The following is a 17,930-nucleotide window of genomic DNA, read 5'->3' as shown; positions in this document are numbered from 1 at the left end:
TTTCACTGGGTGAATGAATGACCTCCAATCCTGCCTACACAGCTACTCTGTTCATGGGCACAGTGTGTGAGCATGGACGTTGACAAGGACAGAAGTTAGTTGGCTTCTACTGGAGGGGCTGTCTCATTCACTTGGTTATTGAGTGCCTCCTCTGCACTGGATGCTCATTGGTGGGTATTGGTACCAATAGAAAAACCTGCACACTTTGTTCCCACTCCCGTAGGTGTGTTCACGTCCTTCTTCCCCAGGTCTTGAAATTTTTGTCTCTCTAAGACCCAGATCAACCAGATAAGCCATTTATCACTGCTCAGGAGTCCTTACTCAGGCAACTTCTCCTTTTACACCAAGATGGTGATCAGGTATATTGTTTGAAGCTTTATGCACAGGATTTCCCTTCATCGCTGTCTTCAGGGCCACCCCTGAATGGGTTCCATTCAACTAATTGTTGAAATCCTTAAGAGGAACTGGATGCTGCAATAGCTGCTCTCTTGGGTTTAGGTGTTGTTCCTTCACAGAATCCATGCCTGAATCTGCGGTATACCGTTTTTAGGTGCCTCATCTGACCAGCCCCAGTGGTAAGCCTTTTAGTCTTAGCGCTCCAGTTATACTTTCTCTTCCGCTTGGCAGGGTAGCCACACTTGCCACAGGTAGACTTCTGAAGGTGGTAGACCTTAGAGCCACAGCGGCGGCATAACATGTGCGTCTTATTGCGACTCTTTCCCAATGATGACATGCCCTTCGTCATTGTGCTTCTGCCACCGAGACCAAAAACCTGACTTCATCTCTTGATAGGAAGAACTGCAAAGCTCTGTGACCACTTTTATGTGTGTAATCTGTATCCCCCCCAAGATTTTTTAAATTTAATTACATTCCTTTTGCCATGTAAGGTAATATATTCACATGTTCCAGGAATTAGAATGCGGACATTTTGGGGAGGCCATTATTCTGTCAACTGCAGGGTTGCTTCCAGATGTTGGCCATAGTAATTCTCCCTTATTCTTGGAGAATGCGTTTCTAGACCCCCAGTGGATGGCCGAAACCACGATAGCACTGAACCCTATATATACAGTTGACCCTTGAAGAACATGGGTTTGAACTGCACAGGTCCACTTATATGTGGATTTTTTCAATAAATATGTACAGTACTGTAAATGTATTTTCTCTTCTTTGTGATTTTCTTAATAACATTTTCTTTCCTCTAGTTTACTTTATTGTACAAATACATTATATAAAGCATATACAAAATATGTGTTAATTGACTGTTTATGTCATCAGTAAGGCTTCTGATCAATAGTAGTTAAGTTTATTTGTGAGTCAAAAGGCATAGATGGATTTTCGACTGTGAGGGGGGTTGGCATCTCTAACCCCTGTGTGTTTTGAGGGTAAACTGTACTGTTTTTTTCTATACGTACATACCTATGCTAATTCAATTTATATATTAGGCACAGCAAGAGATGAACAATAACTAATAATATAGTAGAACAATTGTAACAATATCCTATAAAAAGTTATATGAATGTGGTTTCTCTCTCAAAATATCTTGTAATGTGCTCGCCTTTTCACTTAAAGGAAGCACTTTATGGCTTCTCTTTGGCATCATTACTCTTGTGCTTTGGGGCCATTATTAAATAAAATAAGAGTAACTTGAACACAAGCACTGCAACATGATGACAGTGAATCTGATCACTGAGACAGCTACTAAGCATATGCAGCGTGGATACGCTGGACAAAGGGATGATTCACATCCGTGGCAGGACAGAGCAAGCTGGTATGAGATTTCATCACGCTACTCAGAATGGAGGGAAATTTAAAACTTAAGAATTGTTTATTTCTGGAATTTTCCATTTAATATTTTTGGACTGCAGTTGACCATGGGTAACTGAAACCATGGAAAGCGAAACAGTGGATAAGGGGAGACTACTGTATTATGAATTTATCTACTATAAACATTTGTACAGTTGTGTGTGTGTATGTGTGTGTACATAAACATTTATTTCTATGGGATAAATGCCTGAGAGTGCAATTGCTGGGTTGTATGGTAATTGCATATTTTATTTTTTTAGAAACTGCCAATCTGTTTTCCAGAGAGGTTGTAATATTTTGCATTCCTACCACAATGTATGAGTGATCCATTATTTCTGTATTCCTGTCAGTGTTTGGTGGTGTCACTCGCTTTAATTGTAGCCAGTCTATTAGGTGTGCAGTGGTTATCTCATTGTAGTTTTAATTTGCATTTCGCTAATGGCTCTTTTCATGTGAGTGTTGCTTTTTTACAAAGGTAGCACTATTGTCTACGGCAGTGGTTAGAAATGGTAAGTGCAACATTTACGTAAAGGCGTTTACATTTTTATTGCAAATAAGTAGGGGAGGGAAATGCTGAGAAAGGCAGCAGGGAGTGGTGGAGGCATTTGTGTCAACAACTGAGGTGGCTGCCAGTCTCTGTGGCCAGAGACCTAGGCCAGGGGACGTTGAGTGCCTGGGATCGACCCCATTAACGAGTCCAGGCAGAGCTGGAAAGAAGACTCACTTGAGTCAGGACTCCCGCGGCCTAGTCCCACGCACGCCCTGACCCTCGATGACCCCAGTTGCCTGGGAGACCCGTTTCCTGCCAACACCAGGGGTAGGGGCGGGAGACCCCGCGAGGGGGCGACCCGAGCGGGCTGACACCACTTGTCGGGGCCCATGGCGTCCCTGGGCGGCTGTCGCAGCGGTGGCCGCTGCCTGGGCCTGCTTATCTGGCTCCTGTTCCTTCAGCCCCGGTTCCGTGAGGCCCGGGCGGGCGGGGAGGGGGCGCAGGGTGGGTCGGCGCTGCCTTCACCGTCTCCAACCCGCTCAGTTGGCGGCCTTGAGGACTCTGGGGCGAGCCTGTGGAAGCCGCCCCCTGCCGGGGTTCCAGGACCCTCTGCAGACCCCGAATCCCGCGTGAGTGCCGCATCCCATTTGGTGGCGGTCACCGCAGGTGACTCTGATTCCTACAAGGCTTGGGCAGCTCCACAGGCGCCCGCAGCAGCAAGGGCTGCAGGAACACCGCAGGTGTCCTCAGGTGACGTTTCTGGGCCAGGCCCTGCCGCAGAGAACTGGCCAGGTCTGAGGGGGTTGGGACCCTGCCTTGGGGGAGGGGGGCCTCAGGGGGACACAAGTTTTTCCTGGGGTGGGGGGTCCGAGTGGACCGAACCCTGCCCTTGAGATCTGAGATGACCATTCTCTGTGGCGTCTGCTGTGGGGGTCTGCGGGGCCGTGGCCTTGCTCTGAGGATTATCTGGCTCTGAGGGTGGTGGGGTCAGTCAGTGGCTTTACTTTCTCGGTCCCCTCCCTTCATTGCCCTGCTCCAGGATGTGGCCATCGGAATCTGAGGATAGTTGGTGGAAGGCCGGCTTCAGAGAGGAAGTGGCCCTGGCAGGTGAGCCTGCAGATCAATGATGAGCACGTGTGTGGAGGCTCCCTCATTGGCAATCGGTGGGTGCTGACGGCGGCCCACTGCATATATGGGTGAGTGTTCGAGACTGGGCTTGGGCTCCTGACCAGGCTGTGTGACCTGGAGCCAGTCCTGTCCCCTCCCTGAATTTTCTCATCCTCATCTGGAAAAGGGGGTCACAGTTCCTCTTCTTCGGGTTGCAGTCAGAGGTAGGTGATGTTAAAGCCCTCGGTGGCCTGGAAAGTCAAGATCCACAATCAGCTTCAAAGCCACTTCTTTTAAGCTTGTGCTGATTAGCCTTCACCAAGTAGTAAGAAGTGGGAAAGATGCCAGTTGGGAGACAGTGTGTAGGCAGAGATTTGCAAGGGGGACTATTTAAGGGAATGTAGTGTAGTAGTAAGAGTCTAATAGTAATTTGGCTAAATCAGTGGTTTCAAACTTGAAAGAGCCTGGAAACAACTGCAGAGCTTGTTAAAACACAGATTGCCTGGTTCCCAAACCCCCAGAGTTTCTGATTCAGTAGGTCAGGAGTGGGAACCATGTGACAAGTTCCCAGTGGATATTAATGCTGTTCACCCAGGGACCAAATTTTGAGAACCAAGGATAGAGTGGCCCGGGGTCCAGGGAAGGGATGTGGTTTGGAGGGAAGGAAGTGGCTGGTGGCTGGCTTTGGCGATAGGACCAGGTTGGGAAGAACCGGGAACATACGGAAGGGGAAAGCTGACCCTCTAGGATCTCTCTGCAGCCACTTGGAGTACACAGTGAAGGTAGGAGACATTAACGTGAAGCACACCTCCACAACGGCAGTCAGGGTCCCGGTTCAAGATATCGTTATCCACCAATATTACAGTCTTTTTGGAACAATCGAAAATGACATTGCCTTGGCTCTGCTCGACTTCCCTGTGAACTACTCCTCACACATCCAGCCTGTGTGCTTCCCTCACAAGGCCTTCGAGGTGCAAGCGGGTACGAAGTGCTGGGTGACCGGATGGGGAAAACTATACGAAAAAGGTGAGACTGGGAAGCGAGACTGGAACAAACTCGGGTCAGGGAAGAGGCTGCCTGGTGCCGGGGGTTTGCTTGGAAGCTAAAGGGAGAGACAGGGAGGCAGCTGGATTTGGTACCTTTGGGGCACTTCCTGTCCTAGAGTCTATGATACTTCCCTAAAGCAAAGACACGTTACTGCTGCAGAGGACACCTGTCACTATTACTAATGATACGCAGAGTGACAGATACTTGGTTTTGATTTCTCAGGTTGGTGAGGCCTCGCCTCTTCCTGTCCCGATCTGTTCTTCCTTCTCTTCTTACCTTCTAGTCTCCTCATGTCAACTTTGGGTCTTACTTCCTCCAATGTCAAGTGGGGACAGTACCACTGCTCTAAGAGGGTGTTTGTGTATGAACACACTGTATTGAGACCCAGAGTGACTGCCAGGGGCTCCTGTCTCAGCACAGTAAGCAGACCCACCTACTCCTAATGATCTTTACAGATTCTAAAGATAATCTTCCAGAGATTCTTCAGGAGGCTGAGCTAAGCATTATCCGCTATGAGGAATGTAATGAGATACTCAAGAAAAAGCTGGAAAGTATAAGTAACGTGGTCAAGAAAGGGACTGTCTGTGGTTACAGTGCCCTAGGGAAGGATACCTGCCAGGTCAGTTCATGGGCCCTTTGCCATCTCTGCATTTTGGTTGTCACCTCAAAGGGTCCTCATCCACAGGCATTAGGGTCTCTTATCATCTGCCTGCCCCTCCATTCACCCTTTATTCAGATTGAAGGGATTTGATGGGACAAGCTGCCAAGGCTCTTCCTGGCTGGCCTGACCCTGTCCTTCAGTAGAGAGGAGCTGATGCTACCTAGCGGGGTACAGGGAGGAGGGAGGATTCAGGCAGGAAATACCAGTAATACGGGTCACATGTTTTGAATCCCCTCTATGTGATAGGCAATGTACTCAGGTAAGGGCTTTATTCATTATTATCTCAAACTTTGTATACTTTGTTTACATTCAATATTTTCTGTACATAATTTTTGGAGTATGTATGCAAAATCTGCTTGTTAAAAATTTTCAACTTTCACATCTCATTCACAGAATCCTGGGCCTGGTGGGTGCCTGGGGCAGCCCCATGTATGCCCACCTCCCCAGTGCTTTGCAGTACACTCAGCCTGTTCTGCTGTTGATCCTCTTCCATTCCTCTGTTTCTTTCTCTTTCTCTAGGGCGATTCTGGGGGGCCCCTGGTCTGTGAATATAATGAGACGTGGGTCCAGGTGGGGATTGTGAGCTGGGGCATTGGCTGTGGTCGCACATATTTTCCTGGTGTTTATACAGAAGTTAGTGTCTACAAGGACTGGATCACTGATCACATGAATCAGGCTTCTTCTCAGGACTCCCCAGACTTCCTCCTCCTACCCCTGTGTCTGGTGCTGCCCCTGGCAACTCCGTGGTCACCGCGGCCCACTCCCCTCCTGTTCTGAGTCTCGCACTAGGCCTCTCCTCCCACCTCCCACTCCTCAGTGCCCTTCCCTCACATTCCGGTTGGGACCCACCGACCCTGTGGAGATCCACACAGCGGAGAGTAGAAGCAAGACTGGAGCCCCCAAAGTGTCCCAGCCTGGTGCTCCAGTCACCTGCCTTGGCCACACGCACACCTTGGCTGTGCTCTACCTGCCCGGATGGAGGCGTGAAACCATCCCCGCTAGAGGGCCAGCTGACCTGCCAGGTGGAGATGGTGCCTCATGGACATCTTGGAGAACGGCTACCAAAGAACAGATGGCATCAGTGGTGAACAGCATTAGACCTGGGTGGTTTCAGGCTCTCACGTGACACTTTGTCAAACCAGTCAGCGTGGTGTTGTCCAGAGTAAGTGGATGAGGCGTTGCCTGGTCCCTGCTGTGGTGTGAGACCCGGGGTTTCCACCTGACTCAGTTGTCTGGGGTGGGGAGAAGTTCCCCTGCACCCCTGTGTGGATCCTTCTGGGAGTGGCCATCTTCTGCCACACGAACCCTCCTGGGTCAACCCAGTCTTGGAACCCCTTTCCTCAGTGGCCTGGTGGTCACATCCAGGCTCACCCCAAGTTGTGTTGAGGCAGTAAGGAGTGCGGAGATTTCTGATGTCAGCTGAATAAAATGTTTCGAGTGTGGCTTGTGTGTTCTGAAGCTCTGCTCTCCTGGATGCTGTGGGGTTGCATATTACATAGTCGGTAGACGACTAGTTTTCCATTTAGCTTAGCAGCTACATGTGGTTCTTATTAAGCCCTAGAGGGAGAGGTGAGTCCCTACCTGCTCATATGTGAGTCCTAGGGATGGTTTTAGCCAGCTGGGTCCTGCTCCTTATGCTCCTGTTACAGTCCTCAGCATGTCTGCCAGGAGCTTTGTAGCCTAATTTAACAGCCTCTGTAGCTCAGAATAGAGGATCAAGAGAAACTGGAACTGAGAGAAAGTGTGGAGTTGGGGCATGAGAAACATTTCTCCTCTTCCGCTGCTTTTACTTTCCGCTCACAACCCTGCCGCCCCTCCCACCCCCAACTTTTTTAGCAAAGCCTGGCATCCCCCAGGGAGGAGAGCAGGAGAGATTCACTGTATTAGGATCTAGTTCTTCATCCTCATTCCAGGGCGGAGTGTCCCAGGGTGTCTCTCTCTAGCTGCTGATCAACTCCCTCCCCATCTTCTGTCCCCTGCCCTCCCAGGGGTCATGGTTGTAGCTCCCAGTTATCCGTGGGTTACAGGGGGCAGTCTGTGTCAGTACCATGTGTTGTGCGAGGAAGGCTGGGGTTGAGAGACCGAGAGCTTACTTCAAAACCAGTCTAATAAGTATCGAACTAGATGCTTTAAGAAGCCACTGAATATCCATGGGTTAACAACATTAATTTAACTTCTTGTTCCTGTAACATCCCAACTAAGTGTTCTTGGTTAGCAGGTAGCTTTCCTTCTTACAGCTCCACTTAGCTCTGTGGTGATGCTTTATCTGCATCAGAATTCTCTGGAGGGCTTGTTAAAATGTGGACCTCTGGTTCTATTCCCAGAGTTTCTGATCCTGTAGGTCTGGGGTGGGGCCGGAGCAGGTACATCTCTAATAAGTTGCCTGATTTTGCTGCTGCTGCTCTGGAGACCATGCTTGGAAAACCACTGCTGTGCACGAGTACAGCAGACCACCTCCTCTTGACTACCTCGGCATGAAAGTGGTACACCCCACCTTTACTCACCTCCTATTGGCGGCAACTCATGTGAAGCCCTGTAGATGCCAGGCTGGGGAATGTGGTCTCCAGAGCTGGACCCCCCACCCCTCCACACACACACTGGATGAGAGAAACAGGAATCTTGGTCGTCTCCCAATCTCGGCCACCACAGCAGATCCAACGACTGCAGCCTTCTGCAGAAATGCCCTGCGAACGCCTGGGGCCTGGTGTACACCACGATCTCTTTCAGTTGCACCATCCGGTTGGTGGTCTGCAGAAGAGGAGGAATGCCTTTCCTTTTTTCACTCCCAGACTCCTTGTTCAAGTCTGAGAGCCAGCTCAAATGTCACTTTCTCAGACATCTTCCCTGATTCCCTAACTTTATATGTTCTTGTGCTTTCTACAGCTTTCCAGATTCTCAAATCAATATAAATTGTGCAACTCTCCAACACGCCAAGCTCCGGGGATCCAGGGTGTAGTCAGAGGCTGGGTGACAAGGTGCCGTCACTTGTCCAGGGATGTAGGTGTGCTTTCACCGGCCCGGTTCTGGGGCACTGTCACCCATCTAAGGCACTAGGGGTGCTTTCGTGGTGCTGGCCGCCGGGGAGGCGATCACAGACCCAGGGCTCCAAGGTCATCTTCCAGAAGCAGACAGGAGGCGGGGGCGCAGAGAAGCGTTCACCGCTTCAGGGACGCCGTCACGTGCTCCGCCCGTAGTCCTGCGCTGCAGGGGCCGTCACGTGCCTGGATCGCCGTCAGGTCACGTGCTGGTGGTGCCTTCATGCATCCGGGTACTTTGACGTCTCTGCAGCCGCCAGGTGGCACGGCCTGGGCCTCATGGCCGCCCCGCTGCCCCGCCTCGGTGCTGGGCCTGCAGCCTCGAGGTCCTGGGGCCTGGCCTGCAGCCTTCTGCTCTTCCTGCTGCCGCCGCCACTGCTGCCCTCTGGTGAGGCTGTGTCTCGGGGCGGCTGTTCTCCCGCCGTCCCCCCTCCCGCCCCCTTCCTTCCTCTTCCTCACCCCGCAAACCGCATGCCAGGCGCAGACAAGGACTGGTCCCAGGGGTGGCTGTCTGTTCTGGCCGCGGGGACTCTGTGACCCACTCACCGACGGCCTCCTCTCCTCTACCCCCCGCCTCACCAGGGCTGTTCCAGGGGTACCCCCCCACTCCGGCTGCCCCCCGCGGGCACCGCCCGCCCCGCGGCCTCCTGGGCACCCACCCCCGCGTTTCTTCTCGCCGGTCAGCCAGTGCCTTCTGCGTCAGTGTGGGAATGCTTCCCAGGACCCCCGCCACCCCCTTGCCGGCGTCCCGAGCCCTGGCTCTCCACCCGCTGCGCCGGCTCCGATCCTCGCAGGCCGCCGGGCGCCACCGCGGGAGACCGGCTCCGGCACGCGCTGCGGCCCGGGGAGATTGGGGGGCTCCATCGGCCTGAGGAATACTCCGAAATTCCCCTTCTCAGACCCTCTATTCAAGCCCAGTGTGCCTTTCTGGCAGGGGTCGCTCAGCACCCCCGGGTGCTGTCTCCCTTACCTCCCTCCAGCCCCCAGGGCCCCGCCAAACCTGACTACTCCACACCACCCTCACCTACTGAGCAACGGGAGACAAGGGCCTGGTCGAGGTCAGCCTGTCCCCAGGTGTGGCCTGCAGGCCCTCCCCGCGTGTGCTCCCTCCGTCACCCTCTCGTAGCCCTTTACCCTCTCCTTGCTGTCTGCTGTGCTTTTGTCCTGTCGTTTGACCCTCACCGCCAGATTTCTCAGGATAGGAGTTTTCCCTTCACGCTTCCTTCCAGTTCTTCACGCCTCACTCAGTCAGGGGCCCGTTCCTGGTGCGGCTCTGCCTTACTGTCCCTGACCTTTCTATCACTCTCTCCGTTCACTTTCTCTAGTGCCTCGGCTTCTCCTCTCCCTCAGGGCAACTCCCTTGCTCTTCCCTTGTGTCCCTCCCAGCCACCTCGGCTCTGTTCATCCCTGATGTATTGGGGTTCACCAAGGTGCTGTCTGGGTCTCCTCTCCACGCTCGCTGGGTGAACTCGCTTGGCCCGGGGCACTGAGCTGCCATTTATGTGATGCTGCCTCACCAAACGACCTCTCTGGACATCCACCTGCTGGACATTCCCACCCGAATGACCTAGAAACATCTCAGCTTCCCGGGAACTGAAGTTGAGGCCTTCATCTTCCTACAAACTGGGTTCTCTTACTCTGTTTTCTGACTGAGTGGGTAGAGGCCATTCATCTCTAAATGCAGACGTGGGGTGGGGTGCAGGGGGTCAGCCATCGTCCTCAGTCCTCCCTCCAGCTCGCCATGTGTGTTCTCACTGCCACTTCCTCATTCAAACCTCGTGTCTTGCCTGGTTTCTGCAGAGGCTTCAGCGGGCTCTCCCGGCCTTCAGTCTCATCACCTTCCTATCTGTTCTCCATGCTGCCTTCACAATACAAGCCTGACCTTGTCACTCCTCCACTGGCCTCCTTCTTCCCAGAAGGTCTCACCTAGGCTTCTCAGCCTGGCTTAGGAGGTCCCTCGTGATTGACCCTTGACTCTACTCCCCGGGCATCATTTCCTGCCATCACAGGCCTTGCCCTTTATCCTCCAGAGCCTCAGGCATGCACCATGATGTTTCTTTTGCAAGGAATGTCATTGTCACTTCTCATTTCTGTTTTGCCTTCTCACCCTTAAGACCTGGCACAATAACCTGTCTTCTCAGAAGCCTCTCTGTCCACTACTTCTTCTGGGCTCACCTGCCCCCTGTGGTCTTGTCCCTGCATTGATGTCACGTAGGTCATTGTGGGTTTACTTTTTTCTCCCCTGCTGGACAGTGTGTTCCTCAAGGGCAGATACAGCGTGTATCTGTATGACATACCTCTGTCCTCACCAGCTCTGGGTTCCAGGCTGTGGGAGTGGGAGATTAGAAGATATTTGGTGAATGAATGAATGAACTAATTAATGAAAATAAACCTCTTCACTGTTATCCTGTCATGACCTCTTGCTTTATCTCTGTCCCCCTTTTCTCCAGGTTACAAAGAAGACAGCACCAAACCAGGTGAGTAAGGTGAGCCGCTGCTGTAGGAAAGTCTCGGCTCCTGGGAGGGTATGTTCTGAAGAGGTTTCACATAGATGGTGTTTCTGAGTCTGTAGGAAGCAGGAATTTAACGTAAATGTTGGCTGATATTTTATTTATGCTATCTACATCTCCATTCATTCGTATAGTTGCACAACTAAGAATATAAGCTGTGAGCAGGGCGCCTCTGCCGGCTCCAGGCTGGGCTCTTTCTGGAATGGTCTGTGTGAGACTTCTGACACCCAAATCTGGAGCTTTTCTGCACTCTGAGCAGTGTGGGCATCTGGGATACTCGGCCAGCATTATAGCCTTTCAGGAACATGGCCTAGTGACTTACTTGAGACACAAGAAAATACATTTCTTATTCTGGGGCTCCTTCTGTAGGTCTCCCTCGTGTTGAGGTTCTGCGTTGATTGTTTTCTGTTATCTCAGTATCTCGCTCTCCCCTCCTGTGATGTCTCTGTTGATGCTTTTTTATCTCTGTCACTGTCGTTTTCTGCCTAGCTCAATGCCTTTGGGCAGATCGCTGCCCTTCTCTCCCCCTCGGGTCTCCCCTTCTTTGAAATGCGACAAAGCCCTGGAGTTTATAGCCTTGTGCCAGTTGCCCCACGGGCATCTTGGTCTCATTCATTCTTATCCTCCTCTATGTGTGCACTGTGTCTCCCTGACACACTTGTCCCTGAAGCTTGTGGGAAACCCTGGTGGTCGGAGGATTTGGAACTGACCCGCCATTGGCCCTGGGAGGTGAGCCTCCGACTAGAGAATGAGCACGTGTGTGGAGGGGCCCTCATTGACTTCAGCTGGGTGGTGACTGCTGCCCACTGCATCCAAGGGTGAGTGTGGCCCACGCGTCCAGGGCCTGGAGACCCAGGGCTGCCATGGGCCCAGCCTAGCCTCCTCATTTTCCCTGTGGAACAAAGTAGAAGTGGGGGAAGCTGGGGAGTGGGAAGGGATGCCCAGAACAGGGACGTCATACTCGGGCTCTCACAGGGGCCAGGGACTGAGCTAGGGCAGGAGACCAAAAAATGAAGATTGTACCCTATGCAGGACAACAGACAAACCCAGTACAACCCCCCACCCTGCACACGCACCAGAACATACATGTAGACCAACACCTACACACCTGCATACACAACACGTAGACCAGGCCACCTTGAATCAACTTCAATGATGAGTGGGGAGGAAGTCCTATCGCTGATCCCAAAGGCCCCCAGGCTGGATTAACAAGAGAGAGCGAGCAGAGCAAATCAGGTAGGATGTCTGCTGGGGGAGAGGGCGCTTGGTCGAGCTTGGAGCGTCATATTGCTTGGGGTTCTGACATCTACCAGGTGGGGTTCTGTGTCTCCTGTAGCACCAAAGAGTACTCGGTGATTCTCGGCACCTCCAAGCTGAAGCCCGTGGACCCCACAAAGGCCATCTCGGTCCCCGTGAGGGACATCATCATGCACCCCAAGTACTGGGGCCGGACTTTCACCATGGGCGATGTCGCCCTCCTCCTGCTTCACACTCCCGTCGTCTTCAGCAAGTACGTGCAGCCCATCTGCCTCCCGGAGCCCACCTACAACCTAAAGGTTGGGACGCAGTGCTGGGTGACCGGCTGGGGCCAGGTTAAGCAGCGCTTCTCAGGTGAGCCAGATGGGGTGGGGGGGGTGGTAGCACAGAGGGTACAGTCTGTTCTTTTTCTGGGGCCTCGCCTGCTGGACCCCCTCAGGGTGCCTCTCAGGAAGCTCCTGCTGTAACCTCTGCCCGTGGTTCTTGGCTGCGTTAGGACTGTTGCTCACAGGGGAACCACTGTCATGGTTTACACCTTTGTTCTTGCTGAGGGCACCTCATCCAGGTCTAGCTGTGCCTGGGCTGCACGGGATCGTTTGCCTCCCAAAGGCTCCGAGTCAGGGATTCATAAATTCACTCACTCACTTATTCACGCGACAGACTTCAAGCATCTTCCACATGCGGAACCCTCGGCCGCGGGGACACATGCCCTGCCTGCAGGGAGTGTGGGTGGGGTGCAGGCTGACAGGGAAAGAGGCAGAGACCTTGTCAGGTGATCTTGAGATCAAGCCAGGAGGGATCTGGGATGAGTTTACAGTGGATGATCTGCTTGAATGGCCCGAGGGAGGAGCGAGTATTACTCAGGTGGCAGAGGGCACGGCCAGTGCGGTGGAGGGCGGCAGTTTGTGGTTGGCGTCTCCATTTGTGAGCATTTCTATTGCAACTTGGACTGTGGCCTGCTTGGTTCAGAAGCAAAAGCTCCCCCAGAGAAAGGGGTCCTGAAACACAGCCTTAGGGGATGAGGGGCTTGCCAGGCATGGTCCCCATGGCAGGGGGAGGGCTGAGTGAAGGAGGGGGTGGAGGCGTGAAGGGGTGTGGCTGAGTCTGAAGGATGGAAGTGACAAGACACAGGAAGAGGCCAGGGTTGAGTGGAATGAGGAGTCAGTGCTCACCCCACTGGGCCCCTCCACAGCCAACTCCACACTGACCCCAGAGCTGCAGGAGGCCGAGGTGTTTATCATGGACAACAAGAGGTGTGACCGGATTTACCGCAAGAAGTCCCTCATCCCCCGCATGGTCCCCCTTGTCCTGGGGGACATGATCTGTGCCACCAACTATGGAGAAAACTTGTGTTATGTGAGTTTCACGAAGGTTCTGGCAGTTCCCCTTCTGTTGGGAACTGCTCCCAGGTTTGGGAGGCAGTTCCCTGGGGAGGGGTTTGCTTGGCTTCCTTCCTTGTCTCCCAACACCAGGCAGTGCCTTGCTACCATCTTTCTTCTCCCGTGACTTTGATTTTGCCTGATATTCTGGGGCAGGGTCCCCAACTGAGGAGCTAAAGGAAGCCCTCACGTAGTGAGATCCTCAAGGAGTGAAGGACTCTTCTAAGTGGAACTCAGAGGGTGGGCATTTGGGTCCCAGCTGGACCCGGAGACTCCGTTACTCCTCTCTCTTTGCCTAGGGGGATTCTGGGGGTCCATTGGCTTGTGAAGTCGAGGACAGATGGATTCTGGCTGGGGTGTTGACCTGGGAAAAGGCCTGTGCCAAAGTACAGAATCCAGGCGTGTACACCCGTGTCACCAAATACAGCAATTGGATCAAGCAGCAAATGAGCAATGGGGCTCTGTCAGGCCCCTGCTCCTCCCCCTGGCTGCTACTCCTGTCCTGGCTGCTGCAGCCCCAGGTGGGCGCCTGATCTCCCCTCTTCTTCCTGCTTTGCCTCTGCTGAATGGGGCCCCATCAAGGTTAGACCGAGGTCATGTGTCCGTATTCCACAAGAGTCAGGGTGGGGACAGGGTGGTTCCTGGGAGACTGGGTCCTGCTTTGGCATCCCAGTGGGGAGGAATGTGGTGGATGACTGGCCTTGGGTGTCCAGGAGAAGGGAAGTGTGGCCTAGAAGGGCTCTGGAATAGCAGAATAGCAGGGATTAAATTTGTGCAAATGTGAGCTGGCTCTGTTCTCTTTTCTCCGTGGCTGTGGGGGTTGGGGCTAGATGGGAGGGCAGGGTCTCCTGGAATTAATTCTGCCAGATGGTTCCCCAGAGTGGGGGCTGATGGTTTTTGCTATACTACTAGTGCTGGGGCATAGGAAAAGGGCCTGGGCTTGAGGCCTCAGTTTCCTTATCTGTAAAGTGGAAGTGTTGTAGGGAGCAATTGAAACACTCCCGATAGGCTAACAGAAGGAAGGACCCACATACAGTGCTCCAAAATCAGCTTTCATTTTTTTTAATGACATTTAAAAATATCGAATACAAAAGTATTACATGTTCACTTCTACATTTTTTAACTGTTTTTTTAAAAAAAATTATAAGTGATACCTGAAACATGATTTATGAAAAAAATTCAGAAATGCATGTAAAGATTCCCCCCTTTTCCACCCCCCCACCAGTGCTTCTCCCTTCCCCAGAAGGAATCATCCTTAGCATCCTTAAATAAAATACACTTATGAATTTAAATAAATGGGATCACATATGAATATTATTAATGACCTACATTTAAGCGAATCATGTGCCTTGAAAACCTTTGTATGTCAGTACCTAGAGCCATGCATCGTCTAACATTCCTGCTTGTGTTCTGTGATGGATGTTATTTAACCAGCACCAGTGTCTAGGTGGTTTCTGACTTGTTGGCATTGGGGCGGTGCGGCCATGAACACACTCCTGTGTGCGCGGGGTCGGGGTGGGGAGGACACCCTTCAAGGCATTTCCACAGATGTCTTCTGGGGGCGGGCTGAGGGCAGGACAGTGAAAGGAGACAGTCTTTTGTCCGTTCCACCAATATTTACTGGGAGTCTTCTGTGCAGGTAGTGTTTTGGGCCCTGGTGACCCACTAGTGAGCTACTAAGCTAACGATATGGTTTTCCTTATTTAATTCATTCACATAGTGAAATACATCACCAGATCGCAATAGATTTCTTAAGCGAATCCTGTAACACACTGTGGATTCAAAGTTCCTGGCATTTTGTTTAGAATTTTTGCCCCAACGTTTGAGTGGCTTACAATTTTCCTATTTTTCTCCACCCTTTGTTCAAGTTTGGTGTCATTGTTATGCTAACCTCTTGAAACATGTTGAGACACTTTCTAGTACCTTCCTGTGCCCTAGGGCGATGCATGTAACACCAGCGTTATCTGTTCCTTAGGTTTGGTAGACTGCGCATAAAACTCGCTGGGCCTGATGCCTGTTTTAGGGAACCAATCTTTGGCTATTTAAAAAATGTCTTTTATAGTTATTGGCCTAGTTGGGTTTCCCCACCTCTTTTTGCGTTAAAGTTTTAGTGTAGAAAAATCACTTAATTTAGCTTAGATGTTAAATTTCAAACTGATGTATAATATTTGAACCTATGACCCTTCATTATTTCTAGTATTATTTCTATGTGAACGCTCTCTCTTTCCTTAATTATTAAAGATCAGAATCACCAAAGTTTGGTCTATTTCATAGGTGGTTTCAAAAAAACCATCTGGTGTACTTTTCTTGGTTAGCTTTATGGAATCCATCTTTCCCTCACATTACCCCAGGTCCTGCTCAGCGGCTCCTACCCTCTGCCATGCTGCTCGTCACACTCGTAGCTCCCAGGAGGGGTGGCTCACAGGCATGACCAGTTAGCATGGTCCAGTGCCCCAGCCACCTGACCTCAGGTGGGTCATTACAGTCACCATAAGGCATGGTTAGAGAACAGACAGGCACACTGTCTCTGTGCATGTGGATGAGGAAGCAGAAGGATGTGGGCTGTTGGCAACCATTTTTCAACAAGGGGACCAACTCAGGATGAGACTGCCACCACTGAAGAGAGGAGGTAGGAATTTTAAACCTGTTTGAATGGAAGTTTCTCTTACTTTGGAACTCCTGAATGGTACAAACTAACTTGGTTGTATTCATCAAATCTGCTGCTTTTTATTTTATTTCATTAAAGCTCATTTAGCTTTAGTAATTCCAACGGTCTACTTTTAGGGCATTTACTGTTCTTTTTCTAACTTCTTGTTTATGCTTAGTTCTTCATTATAGACTTCTTTGGTTTTCACTTAATTCCATAAAATTTCCTGAGTCTCACTTTGGCCATATTTCATAGGGTTTGATACGTACTAACCTCGTTGTCTTTCATTTCTATGTTTTTAATTTCACACTATATTTCTTATTTAACCTGAGTCATATAAAAGGGTGTTATTTAATTTCCTGATGGATAATTTGGGGGAGGGATAGAGGCTTCTCCTTTTTCTCTATTAAAAATTATATCACAATATGAGCTTAAGTATTTCTGCATTTTGGAATTGATTGAGGTTTTATTTGTGCCTCATAGTTGGTCATTGTTAGTGAACGTTTCACGTGTGTTTGAAATGAAAATGTCGTGTGTTTTAAAACAAAGAGTTCTAGCTATGAACTGGTTGGATAAAGTTTGTTGATTGTGTTATTCAGATATTTTATGTCTATATATTATTCGCAGATTTCTGAGAGATTTGCCATGGGAATGAAGACTTTTCCTATTTTTTCTTTAAGTTCTGATAATTCTTGCTTTACGTTTAAAAGCTGTGTTGTTAGGAGTACAAGTGTCATGCCTATTTTACCATTTTGGTGTGGAATATCTAGCAATATAAAATATGCCTTTTGTCCTGTTTAATATTTGTGTTTTCAAAGATCTGGACCATAGAGTTTATTCGTAATTCTGCTGTTCTAATTGATTAGGGTATACTTTTATATTCTGTTCACGTTTCCTACAGATTTTCCTTGGGTGTATTTTGTAACTTTTATAGTTTCTTGATTTTAGCATTTAATTCATTTACCTTCATTTTTGTTCTTCAATGATAAGTACCTTTAAGGTTATGGATTTGCCTTGAACACACCCAGTAAGATTTTTTATATTCATCATTTTAATTATTAGTATTTTCTATATAGTTTATAGAATTTTTTTTCCTCAAAATAAATTAACAAAGTTTATTTAAAATTTTTCAAATAATTTATTTTGTCTACTCTTGTTATTAAATCCTTGTTTCATTGCATCGTGGTAAAAAATGTGGCCCAAATTCGTTCAGCTTTTAGGGGAGTTATTGTGGTTTTCTTAGTAGTCTAGTGCACGGTCGGGTTTTGTAGGTATTCCGTTCCTCATGTATTGCTGGCTGATTTTGCTTTATATGTTTGATGTTATGTGATGGATGCGCAGGGCTTTATGATGTTACGTAGTCATTGTAATTTTTATATTTTTTCAACATCAAATAACTTTTCTTTTTCTGTTTCAGCTTTTGTCCTGAATCACATTTTTAGAGATCACCATTGCCTTTTCGATTTTTGCTTGCATACACTTAATATTTTTTTGTCCATCTTTTTACTTTTAACTGCTGCATGTCATTTTGTTTTAGGTGGATCTCTTAACAAGTAGCATGTGAGTGGATTTGTTTTCCTACCCAATATAAGAATCTTCGACTTTTAAGAGTGGAGTTGTTTTGTATTCATGTTGGTGGTGATAATAGGTATGTGTTGTTAGTCAATTATCCTTTGTTTTATTATTGCTTGTGTCCCCAAAGTATTATTTTCCACAAAGACAGAAGAGTAGATAGGGGTTTTCTTCTCCGGATTTTCTTTGGGCTCTCTCTCTCTGCACACCCTCCCTCCCCAGAGGAAATCTGATTGTAAGGATAATCATTTCCTTGATTTTCTACCATGTAACCCGAAAAATAGTTTGTTTTGCCTGTTTCTGCGTTTCATGCACTGTAACCTTTTTGTGCCTGGCTTCTTTCACTGGACACTGTGTTGACGAGAGTCACCAAGCCACCGTGTGCCCATGATCACAGCTATGGAGGATTCTGTGCCTCCATC

At 49.7% G+C, this 17,930-nt stretch overlaps 3 protein-coding genes across 3 annotated transcripts; 2 read left to right on the top strand and 1 right to left on the bottom strand.

Annotated features, from left to right (window-relative positions):
- Positions 1-454: 454 nt before the first annotated feature.
- Positions 455-815, bottom strand: LOC308507425 (large ribosomal subunit protein eL37-like; the record flags this gene model as incomplete). Its single annotated transcript, XM_081072364.1, has 1 exon — positions 455-815. The coding sequence occupies exon 1, from the start codon at positions 743-745 to the stop codon at positions 455-457; it is 291 nt and encodes a 96-aa protein (XP_080928490.1). The 5' UTR covers positions 746-815.
- A 1,867-nt stretch (positions 816-2,682) lies between these two features.
- On the top strand, positions 2,683-8,385 carry LOC308507647 (serine protease 44-like; the record flags this gene model as incomplete). The annotated part of the gene is made up of 7 exons (XM_081072844.1): positions 2,683-2,959; positions 3,285-3,489; positions 4,161-4,426; positions 4,903-5,066; positions 5,628-5,831; positions 5,926-6,130; positions 8,303-8,385. 7 exons carry the CDS (start codon positions 2,683-2,685, stop codon positions 8,383-8,385), a joined length of 1,404 nt encoding a protein of 467 aa, XP_080928970.1.
- A 37-nt stretch (positions 8,386-8,422) lies between these two features.
- LOC308507646 (putative serine protease 45) lies at positions 8,423-13,822 on the top strand (the record flags this gene model as incomplete). Its single annotated transcript, XM_081072843.1, has 7 exons — positions 8,423-8,531; positions 8,865-9,062; positions 10,594-10,620; positions 11,324-11,471; positions 11,990-12,264; positions 13,103-13,266; positions 13,589-13,822. 7 exons carry the CDS (start codon positions 8,423-8,425, stop codon positions 13,820-13,822), a joined length of 1,155 nt encoding a protein of 384 aa, XP_080928969.1.
- Between the last annotated feature and the right edge of the window lie 4,108 nt (positions 13,823-17,930).

Source organism: Rhinolophus hipposideros, assembly GCF_964194185.1.
Source record: "Rhinolophus hipposideros genome assembly, chromosome: 14".
Lineage (NCBI taxonomy): Eukaryota > Metazoa > Chordata > Mammalia > Chiroptera > Rhinolophidae > Rhinolophus > Rhinolophus hipposideros.
This window is presented reverse-complemented; position numbering and strand designations above follow the sequence as displayed.